This window comes from Hemitrygon akajei, chromosome 7, assembly GCF_048418815.1.
Source record: "Hemitrygon akajei chromosome 7, sHemAka1.3, whole genome shotgun sequence".
Taxonomy (NCBI): domain Eukaryota; kingdom Metazoa; phylum Chordata; class Chondrichthyes; order Myliobatiformes; family Dasyatidae; genus Hemitrygon; species Hemitrygon akajei.
Window position 1 is genome coordinate 180,130,308 of NC_133130.1, and position 12,265 is coordinate 180,142,572.

The 12,265-nt window shown below is 38.4% G+C and overlaps 1 protein-coding gene across 1 annotated transcript in view; it reads right to left on the reverse strand.

Moving 5' to 3' along the window:
• Positions 1–12,265, reverse strand: part of fnbp1b (formin binding protein 1b) — a 210,662-nt gene that overhangs the window by 97,368 nt on the left and 101,029 nt on the right. The window contains exon 5 of the mRNA XM_073052772.1: positions 125–187. Coding sequence (XP_072908873.1) covers positions 125–187 — 63 coding nt within the window. The remainder of the gene's footprint in view (positions 1–124; positions 188–12,265) is intronic.

Below are 12,265 nucleotides of genomic sequence, written 5' to 3' on the forward strand. Positions count from 1 at the left end.
AGAGTTGTCCCAAAAAAGCAGCTGCTCCAATTAACTGGAATTCACTAGAGTTGTAATTTAGAGAGAACCAAGATTCAGTAATCAGATATTGTGTAAATTAAATCTGAAATGGGAACAAACTTACTGCTTCAAGTTGTTTCCAACAACTTTCGATGTGTTGCTGTGCCCTTCGTCCTTCTTGGAAATGCTGGAAGAAAAACATGCATATTATGTTTCTACAAAATATACTGTTTTGATTCCTGGCACAATGGTACAAGACTTTTGGGCAAGAGCTCTCTTTCAGCTGCTTCTGAAATACTAAATTAAATCTCTTTTGAGAAATCATTAAATTTGAGAAACTATTTCAAAGATGTTTAATGCCATTGAGATCTCAAAATAGCGAGATCTCAAAAATTTCAGTTTAATCTAATCAATTGCATTGTTCATGTTTGATGAAAATTCAAGACTGCTTTCTTAACCATCTTTGTCTAGCACATGAAAAATACCAGTAAACTACAAATGATCATAAAATCAATTTAAAAATACACTTTATTTCAGAAGAATATGTCAATTCTTAATCCTATAAGTATACAAGCACACTTACTTATGAGTATGTTATTCCATTCCTCCTTACCTTTGTTCTAAAAGGTCACCCCTCAATTTTGAGGCTGTGCCCTCTAGTTTTGGATAGCCCCACCATAGGAAACATCCTCTCCACATCCACCCTATCTAATCCTTTCAACAGTTGTTAGGTTTCAATGAGATCCCTATGCATTCTTCTAAATTCCAGAGAGTACAGGCCCAAAGCTACCAAATGCTCCTCATATGTTATCACCCTTCATTCCCGGAATCATCCTCATGAACCTTCTCTGGACTCAATCCAATGACCACACGCCCTTTCTGAGATATGGGGCCCAAAACGGTTGAGAATACTCCGTGCAGCCTGACCAGTGTCTTTTAAAGGCTCAGCATATCTCCTTGCTTTTATGTTCTATTCCCCTTGAAATAGATGCCAACATTGAATTATCACATACCCACCACCCAGGACATGTTCTCTTCTCGCTGTTGTCATCAGAAGGTACAGGAGCCATAGGAGTCACACCACCAGATTCAGGAACAGTTATTACCCCCCAACCATCAGGCTCTTGAACCAAAGGGGGTAACTTCACTCAACTTCACTTGCCCCATCATTGAAATGATCCCACAACCAATGAACACACTTTCAAGGACTCTTCATCTCATGTTCTTGATATTTATTTTTTATTTATATCTTATTTCTTCCTTTTGCATTTGCACAGTTTTATTTATTTATTGAAATATAGCTTGGAACAGGCCCTTCTGGCCCTTCGAGCTGCGCCACCACCAATTCCCTGGTTTAACCCTAGCCCCATCATTTCCAATGACTAATTAACCTACTAACTGGTACACCTTTGGAATGTGGGAGGAAACCAGAGCACCCAGAGTAAACCCATGCAGTCACGAAGCAAACATACAAACTCCTTATAGGCAGCGACAGGAATGTCTTCTGCACTCGGGTTGAACATCTTAGTTGGTTGGTCTTTCATTGAGTCTGTTATGGTTATCATTTGATAGATTTACTGAGTATGCTCCCGCAAAAAAATGAATCTCAAGAGTTGTATATGGTGACATACATGTACTTTGATAATAAATTCACTTTGAACTTTGAAGAGTAACCGAGGTAGAATACTTTGAAAGATGGCTTGGTCAAGAGATTTCATTTCACAGTGTGGTTCACATTTGGTTTATCGGTTTTCAGAACAGCTTTAAGGCCTAAAAATACAGATTATTAGTAAAGCTGGTTGGCATTTAATTGTCTGATATAGTGACAAGAGTTTAAACTCCCAATTATATATTTAATATGTAATTACTATATTTCTGAACTTCTTATTGCCACTGACCTCTTTCAATTTGCAGAATCTTGAATCAGAATCAGATTTATTATCATTGATCCGTACACTGTAAAATTTGTTGCTTTGTAACGGCAGTTCAGCGCAAAGACATTAAAATTAATATAAATTGCAAAATATCAAAATGCCAAAAGAAAGGAATAACAAAATAAAGGTCATGTGTTCATGGACTGTCCAGAAACCTGATGTGGAGGGTAAGAAGCTATTCCTAAATCACTGGGGTGAGTCTTCAGGCTTGATTTCTCCTCTCTCTAATGTTAGTAACAAATAGAGAGCATGTCCTAATGGTGAGGGTCCTTAGTGATGGATACCACCTTCCTGAGGCATAGCCTCTTGAAGATGTCCTAATGGTGGAGTGAGTTGTGCCCATCATGGAACTGGCTGGGCAATGGAGCTGAGATGACGGAACTGAATCATCGCATGGTAGCGTAGCAGTTAGCATAATACTTTACAGTGCCAGCGGCCCGGGTTCATTTCCTGCCGCTGGTTGTAAGAAGGTTGTATGTTCTCCCGTGTGACTGCGTGTGTTTCCTCTGAGTGCTCCAGTTTCCTCCCTCAGTCCAAAAAAGTACCGGTTGGTAGGTTAATTGGTCAATGTAAACTGCCCTGTGATCAGGCTACAGTTCATTTGGGCAGAAAGGGTCTGTTTTGCATTGTATCTCTAAATAAATTACAACAGCCAAAGCCTTGCTGGCTGTAAAACACTTTGATAGGGCCTTAGATTTGAAGGACACTACTATATATCAATGTAGGTCCAACAGTATTTGAAGGAGAATGTCAGATGAAGATTTCAAGTGAAGGTTTGATGTCGTTACGCATTTGTTTTATATTTCTGAATTTCAGAAGGCTTTGAAATACTTATTCATCATAGTGGTCTCTAACTATATGAAATAAAGAGAATAAAATATTTTAAACTGCAAATGTAAAATTGCTTGCAGAATCTTCTTGTACACATAGATGAACTTTTAAAAAATGTTAATAGATTTTATTTTCACAGAAAGCTGTGAAAGATATAAGGTTTGAAGGTGATACTTTTACGAAGTAAGAGATTTCATAATTATTTACTGTTAATTTGATGCATGCTTTAATGGCAAATTTTGGAGAACTAGCCGAGGATAATAGTCTCCTCCCCATTGCAGGTGCAGAGCAGTGGTGTTGCTAGAGTGCAAGAACCACTCCCAAAGGAACAGAAAGCAAACTAGAACAAAAACAAATTACTGCTGATATCAGCTCAGAGCAGACTTGAATCAAAGCTGGAACCTCTTCTTTGTGCCCACCTTAGTTACAGACTGGCAGGGAATCTACTAGTTTAGTTCAAAGATCCCAGAATAGCTACATACATAAAAGTATCCCAGGTTTTATTATCTTGGAATTCTAAAAAAATCTGGTCCAGCAAAACAGGGAATTGCAGTAAGGTCACTGATCATTTTAGTGCTATGGTTTACTGGAAGAAATACAGGACCACATCTCAATTATCTGTATTGCAACTACTTAGGTCATGAGATGGAAAACTCTGCATCATCAGTTCCTCTATTTGAACAGTGCATGACAAGCTGCAGCTGCAGGGGTAGGCTCAGCAGGAAATTATTAATGGTTGCTTTTTGCTGATAAAAAGCATAAATAAACTTGGAACAACTAATACTAAAAGATTTTGCTTCTTCAGGAAGCCTATGAACAACCTTGCCTTAAATATTTATTTTAATAATTACAGCTCTATTGACATTTTACATCAATTGTTTAATTCTGATGGCAAGACCAAACATTAGAGTTGACAGATCCTTTTGCCATTAAAATACTTTTATGACCTGATTTAGTATCATTTTATTTATAGTCCTGCATGGCAATCTGTGAAAAAGACTTCAATGGACATGATAGTTTTAGTGTAAGCAAAGAAACCTGACAAAATTCAACTTTCACTTCTTGTCTTCCTTCTGCAGGATTCACTAAGTTCTAAGTTGTCATCCCCTGTGGCACATGGCCAAAGTAAATTTGCTGGTATTTTCCAAAGATACAAAATGGAAAAAAGCCTGAATCAAATGCTGGGAATACTCACCAGGTTAGCTAGCGTCTGTGGAGAGAGAAATAGATGTTGCCTGCCTTTGCTGTTTATTTCCAACACTTTTGTTTTTATGTGATTTCTAGATTCTGGGATATTTTATTTTGGTTTTAGAAAATAATTAGATGTTAATATTCCATTATAATTTGCATTAACTGCATACCTGCCACTGAACAATAAACAAAATGCAGATAAACAGACATATTCATCTTAGTGCAACAATATTTAGAATATAGCCCTAGCAACTTGTTGGATTTGAGGGTGGATCTTAAGGGATTCTATGTAGATCTGTGGGGAGATGAACCAGCTGGATTGTTCGTGCATCATCAGTATGGACTCGAGTCCTCCATCTGTCATTCTAAACTGTGGTTCAGAGAAGCATGACTTTCTGTAGCAAGAAATAATTTACTTTGTTAAAGGTCAATATTTGCCTTTCTTTATGAATTTCATTCTGGGTTGTCACAGCAACTGTTGATTTTCTTCTTGAGCCTCAAATATCTTAGACCATTTTCTTGACATTTAATAAGCTATATAAATGCATGCTACTGTAAAAAGTTCTTCAAATCAAACATAAATTGACTTGCATGTGGTAGCTAGATTAAAAATATTTTCCATCTTACTCAGATGTTGCATGAGAGTCTATGTAAAAATTTCATGTACAAATTGCATTATATAGAGTCTGACTCATATTGTTACCTCAGCAATGCTACCTAACCATTCACTAGTTAGTAAGCATCTTCAGGATGTTGATGGTGGGGGAATTTAGCACCAGTAAAGTCACACAATGCCAAAGAAAGGTGACTGTAGCACACTTCTGCCCAAAACTTATTTTCCTAAATGTTATTTGAGTTACTGAGTAAATTGATATGTCATCAATATCAGAGGAACTGAACAACACAACCATCTACGTCTTCCTAACTTTACAATGAAAAACTATCTGAAGACTGTTGGCCCCAGATAACCACCTTGAAAGCTCTTGCACCTACATTTTGGGGGGTATTGGCCTTCAGTAACCAAAACAAGAAATTTTGTACAGGCATGACTATAACCACTTTTACGAAATGTGTTTGATGTCTTGATATTGTTAAATACTATCTTGATATCCAGCACAATCAATTCTTTGCTCAAATCTAGTTTTCAGTATTACTGTTCTGATTTGTAGAAAGGTTATAATGAGATTAGTACAACAGAAGCACACAGCACAGAAAATGGCATATCAGCCCACCATATCTGTGCCAATGATGATGCCATTTGATACTAATCCCATAGCCACAGCCATCTATTCCCTGCCTGTTCACTTGCTTGTTAAAATGTCTCTTAAACATTGCTATTGCATCTCTTTCCAACACTTCCCTGGTAGTGTGTTCCAGGGAAATAACAAGCTCTATGTAAAAAAAAAACTTAACTTGTAAATTGCCTTTAAACTTGCCTGCTCACATTAAATCTAATCTGGCTGGTTTGTCATATTTTCACACTGGGAAAAAGATTCTGACTATCTACTCCATCTATGCCACTCATGATTTTATATTCTGTTATATCACCCCTCAGCCTCTTAAACTCCAGTGAAAACAATACAAGTTTTTCCAAACTTTCCTTATAGTTACCACTCTCCAATACAGGCGTTTTTCTGGTGAACCTCTTCTGCACCTTCTCCACAGTCTTCTCACTCTTCCATTAATGCAGTGTTCAGAATGAGACACAACATTGCAAAGGCAGTCAAACTGCCGTTTATACAGCTGCAAAATGGCTTGCCAACATTCTATCCAATAGATAAGTGGTCGTGACAGAACTGAGCTGAGCACCAGTGAGCAGGTTATTGCTTATTAAGTGATACTTATGACAATCTCTTCCATCTACTGGTTGATGATTGATTCAGCTCGTACCGTAATATGTTAGATTGGATTTGTCATGCTTTTTGTGGGGCAGACCCCTTATGGACAGTTTCACTTTCACTTATATACCAAGAAATTCGCTCTCTTTCATTCTGGAACAGATCGGATAGATGAGTTGGTAGCTCCACAGTGAAAGCCCATTCCCTTTCCAACATCCCATGTGTTCAGTCATTTTATTGTCAAGTGGAGAGAATCAGATTGGCTGAAGACCAACTTCTGTGATTGTGGAGGTGTCAGAAGCAAATTTAGACAATTGACCAATTTGACTTATGTAGCCGAAGAGAGGCAAATTTAACTCTTGTTTTGAACACTTTCTCCTTTTTGCTGCATTTGGAAAAATAAAACAAAGCTTCCACAATAGATAATGAGCTTTTAACAGTAATGCTTTCCTTCTGTAAGAGAAAGCGCTTCATTGCCCATCAAGCTATACATAGGACTGAATTTGAATATGCACTTCAGCAACATGCACCAAATGCTGGTGGAATGCAGCAGGCCAGGCAGCATCTATAGGAAGAAGTACAGTCTACGTTTCAGGCCGAGACCCTTCGTCAGGACTAACTGAAAGAGATAGTAAGAGATTTGAAAGTGGGAGGGGGAGATCTGAAATGATAGGAGAAGACACCCTCCACCCTGATGGCATGAACATTGATTTCTCTAACTTCCGTTAATGCCCCCCTCCCATTCTTACCCCATCCCTTAATTATTTATTCCTTTTTTTCTTTTCTCTGTCCCTCTCACAATCACTCCTTGCCTGCTCTCTATCTCCCTCTGGTGCTCCCCTCCCCTTTTCTTTCTCCTTAGGCCTCCCGTCCCATGATCCTTTCCCTTCCCCAGCTGTGTATCCCTTTTGCCAATCACCTTTCCAGCTCTTAGCTTCATCCCTCCCCCTCCTGTCTTCTCCTATCATTTTGGATCTCCCCTCCCCCTCTCAAATTTCTTACTATCTCTTCTTTCAGTTAGTCCTGACGAAGGGTCTCAGCCCGAAATGTCAACTGTACTTCTTCCTATAGATGCTGCCTGGCCTGCTGCGTTCCACCAGCATTTTGTGTGTGTTGCTTGAATTTCAAGCATCTGCAGATTTCCTCGTGTATCCACTTCAACAAGATACTACAACCTGTGAATTTTCATTCCAAAAAGGCTAAGAGAACTGGATGTAAGTGTTTTAAAATCTTTAAAGCTGCTGCAATTTTATTATATTAGAGTGTAACCAAAAGAAAAATTCCAGAAATGATTTACTTAAATTGACTACCTATTATTTGTTACATGATGACACATTCATGAAATCATTCACTAAGCTTGCATTATGTCTCGTTATGATTGTTTAGATATGCAGCAAGAATCAACCTGGACTTTCCAGTTTGAATGATTCATTTTCACATTGTCCTCATTGGTGAGCTGAACTACTGGAACACCAACGTTTCGTATGTTTTTGGCATAGTTGTCACCAAACTTTTGGTTTTCATTCTTATAGTTTACCATTTTTCTAGCTTTTCTCTTTTGTGAAGATAATTGGGACAATTTCCAGAGTTACAGGTAAAAACTGTTGATGGCTTTGTTGTAAACTCCCATTCTAAGCAGGTCGATTTACTCTGCATTAAGATACTTCAGAAATAAAATAGTATCCATGTAAAATTGAGAGAATGGAAATTGTGAGCAGGATTTTTTCTGGATGACAGAACTTTGACTATGTGTTTATGGTGGTTTAGAAGCCAGTAGTGAAGAAGCTAGAGTAATCCTGGCCCACGCCCAGGATTACGGTTGAACAGGTGGAAGGTCAACTGAGGAAGATCTGTACCAGCAAGGCGGCTGGACCGGATGGAGTTTCCCCACGAGTACTGAGGGCCTGTGCGACTGAGCTGGGAGAACCACTACAGCGCATCTTCAACATGAGCCTGGAGCAGAGAAGAGTACCCAGACAGTGGAAAACATCCTGTATTGTCCCGGTACCGAAGAAACCACAACCAAAGGAGTTGAATGACTTCAGACCTGTTGCCTTGACGTCGCACGTGATGAAGACCATGGAGCGGCTGATAATACAGAATCTGAGGCCACAAACCAGGCACGCCCAGGATCCTCTTCAGTTTGCGTATAAGGAGAAGGTGGGAGTGGAGGATGCTATCACGTATTTGCTGCACAAATCACTCTCTCACCTAGATGGGGTCAGTTGTGCTGTGAGGATTACATTCCTTGACTTCTCTAGTGCCTTTAACACCATCCAGCCCAAGATCTTAAGGCACAAACTAACGGAGATGGGAGTAGACTCTCACATGGTGGATTGGATAGTGGACTACTTGACAGATAGACCTCAGTATGTGTGGTTGGGAGACTGTAGGTCTGACACGGTGGTCAGCAGCACAGGAGCCCTGCAGGGAACCGTACTCTCTCCGGTCCTGTTCACCCTGTACACATCAGACTTCCAATATAACTCGGAGTCCTGCCATGTGCAGAAGTTCGCTGATGACACGGCCATAGTGGGGTGTGTCAGGAATGGACAGGAGGAGGAGTATAGGAAACTGATACAGGACTTTGTGATATGGTGCAACTCAAACTACCTGCGTCTCAATATCACCAAGACCAAGGAGATGGTGGTGGACTTTAGGAGATCTAGGCCTCATATGGAGCCAGTGATCATTAATGGAGAATGTGTGGAGCAGGTTAAGACCTACAAGTATCTGGGAGTACAGTTAGACGAGAAGCTAGACTGGACTGCCAACACAGATGCCTTGTGCAGGAAGGCACAGAGTCGACTGTACTTCCTTAGAAGGTTGGCGTCATTCAATGTCTGTAGTGAGATGCTGAAGATGTTCTATAGGTCAGTTGTGGAGAGCGCCCTCTTCTTTGTGGTGGCGTGTTGGGGAGGAAGCATTAAGAAGAGGGACGCCTCACGTCTTAATAAGCTGGTAAGGAAGGCGGGCTCTGTCGTGGGCAAAGTACTGGAGAGTTTAACATCGGTAGCTGAGCGAAGGGCGCTGAGTAGGCTACGGTCAATTATGGATAACTCTGAACATCCTCTACATAGCACCATCCAGAGACAGAGAAGCAGTTTCAGCGACAGGTTACTATCGATGCAATGCTCCTCAGACAGGATGAAGAGGTCAATACTCCCCAATGCCATTAGGCTTTACAATTCAACCGCCAGGACTTAAGAACTTTTTTAAAAGCTATTATTAATGCTTTTTGAGATAGTGATTTAGATGCATATCATATTTTTTACTGAGTTAAGTATTGTATGTAATTAGTTTTGATACAACAAGTGTATGGGACATTGGAAAAAAAAGTTGAATTTCCCCATGGGGATGAATAAAGTATCTATCTATCTATCTAATGAAGCCTAACTGAAACTATTATCCTATTCCAAAATCACTTTCACAAATAAACAATGATACAATTTAGCCATTCAGAATTACTCTTTTTTACAATTAATTTTAATGTAAAATCTGTTTTCCTACTACTTAACTGGTTTTAAAGTATTATTTGGATATTCTAAGTGTGAAAGACAATATATAAACGTCATATTATTTACTTCATCTATTGCACTCTCAAAATAGCATCTCAAATGGCTATTCCATGTAGCACTCAAGTCAGACATTCATTAACTCAATTTCAGTTGGTGTCAAATGCTTAACACTATTTATAGTGCACTGAATTGTTCCTATCAAAATAACTTAGTGTAAACATTAAGGGCATTTGAATGCAATGCCATGCATGCACACACTGCTCTTGCAAGTACTTAGCATAACAAAATAGTCCAACTGCAGTTGCTACCCCATGAGAAACCAAGCTGTTATGGATGGAACTTTACCTTCCAATTATTTTTATTACAAACACACCACACTAAAACAAAGTATAAATTCTTTATATTTTAAATTTTACTTTGTATTTTGTTTTAGGAGTTTACAGATAATTGGCCTTTAAGTAAAAATATTAATAGCGATTAAAAAAATGTTTTAATTGTTTGACAGTTTATTCAAACTGAACCTCAAAGGAGACAGTCATTTAGAAAAATGTCATTCACATCACATGACATCTGCAATGCAGACTGTACTACAAAGCTGTTTTAGCTCATATTAACAACCTTCCTTTGAATACATGACCTGATCTTTCAAAATAAGAATCAGATGCCCTTCAGCAATGGTGGAAAATGTGTAATGCAGAAAACTCCTTTTAAATCTTAAATACTCCCACAGAATGATAAATATTCAAATTCTGTTTAGCTAAATTTGCAATTAAATGCCAATATTTTGGCTGATAATTTGCATGGAACCACATTCAAAAGTGCTAAAACTAGCAGTGAATCAAAACATATATCCCTTAGAAGCAATTAGATCCTGTTCACTTTAATAACAACTACTGTGTATGCCTATCATAGTATGCTATTCACATAAACTGACATATTTGTAAAGAATGTATTTCGTCTCCGTGAGATGCTTTATATTTCACAAATAAATGCCAACACAGTCAATCATACTATTCGCAATGACAGGCTCTGCCAATGTTCTTCACAAATAGAGAAGTAAATTTGATATCTAACAACTATTACAATGTAATGAAGTCAGCCTAACAACTATGATGTGTAACAACTATTACAATGTACTGAGTTTTGTACAGCACTGTTCGAAAGAGTCTCACAAACAAGAATGAGCTAAATAATCAAATGATCATTTTCCATAATTTTAATGAGGCACACATTTTGGATATTTAATACAAAATCCCAACATTTAGTAGCCATGGGATGGATTCCATCAATAATTTTTAATAAGCTTGAATGTACATGTCCCACGGGATGGACAAAGTATCATGTGATACCCATGAATTATACCAAAAATAAACCTTCATGGTATATTTTAACCAAAACTACCCAAGAGATTTTTAAAATTATTGTTCAGCTATAGGTATAGCTTTAAAAAAATCACCATGCAGAAATGTCTCAAGATGCTGCATATGTTGAAATTTTAAAAAATGCTGAGTAATATAAAACTTGAGGGAAGAAGACAAAAAGCTTCAAAGTAGATTTTCAGCAACATAATTTAAAAAAGTAAAGAACTTTAGAGGAAGAATACTTTGGAAAGGGAATTCCAGGGAAGACCCAAACACCACTGATGGAATAACTAAATTAGGAATGCTCATAGAACTGGAGGAGTGCAAATATCCTAAAGAATCACATGGGATTTGGGGATTACAGAATGGGGAGGGGCAACATTAGAGAGATTTGAAAAGAAGGATGAAAATTTAGATAATCTTAAATTTATGTAGAGAAGAATGCAAGAGGTCATCAGAAGTCTACGACAATGGTCATTTCCGGAGGTTATAAAGGCAGTGGTGAAATCACAATGTTCATCCTGGGACACTCCTTTCATTATAATATTTTACATCTTTTGATCTTCCCAGCAATATACTGTTTATATTTCTCCCAGCAACATTTCAGCAATAGACAAGCCAGAGCAAGTTGCTGCACAGCACAACTGGGTCTGAAATGTTGATATCAAGTCTAAACCCAACTATGAATCACTGTTCTGCAAGATAATGCAAGTTACACCAACCACAGTCCAATTTCACCATTTTATAAGAACTGTGATCGTGACTATATCATTCTTCAGCTCTGTCACATGCCTATACAGCCTTTACAACAATGATTTGACACATAAACATTTGAAGAGTAAAATTCTAACAGAAGATAGAAGGTTGGTGGTGAAGGAATTCCATCAATAATTTGGAAGTCAGAAAACAGTATCCATCCATAGAATTTGGAAAGAGCTAAAGGGAACTGTAAGAGAATTAAAGTGGGATTAATGTAGGGTAAAAATCAGATTTGTTATCACTGACATATGTCATGAAATATTTTGTGGAAGTAGTACAGTACAAGACAAGAAATATCTATTTAATAGTACAAGTTACAATGGGCATCGCAATAGTGTAGCAGTTAGCATAACGATATTACAGCTCGCCGTGCTGGAGTTCAGAGGTCAATCTTGGCGTCCTCTGTAAGGAGTCTGTACATCCTCCCCACAGAATGCGCGGGTTATCCCAGTGTGCTCTGATTTCCTCCCATAGTCCAAAGATGTACCAGGTAGGTTAAATGGTCATTGTAAATTGTCCCATACGCTGCTGTTAAATGGGGCTGTGGAAGGTGGCTGGGGTGGCACTGCTTGAAGGGTCGGAAGGGAACTCCAGGCTGTATTGCTAACTAAATAATGCAACAGAGGAATAGCTAAGTAGTGTTCATGAGACATTCAAAAAAGCTGATGGCAGAGGGGAAGGGAGCTGTTCCAGCAAATGAATACTTGCTGGTTGTGAAACTCAGTTTGGCTACAGGGCCTGCTTCAAAGCTCTATGAAGCAATGAACAGGAAATTATGTCATAATATGGTGGCAAACTGAATTTTTGACATCTTTTAATCTCCAAGGTATATT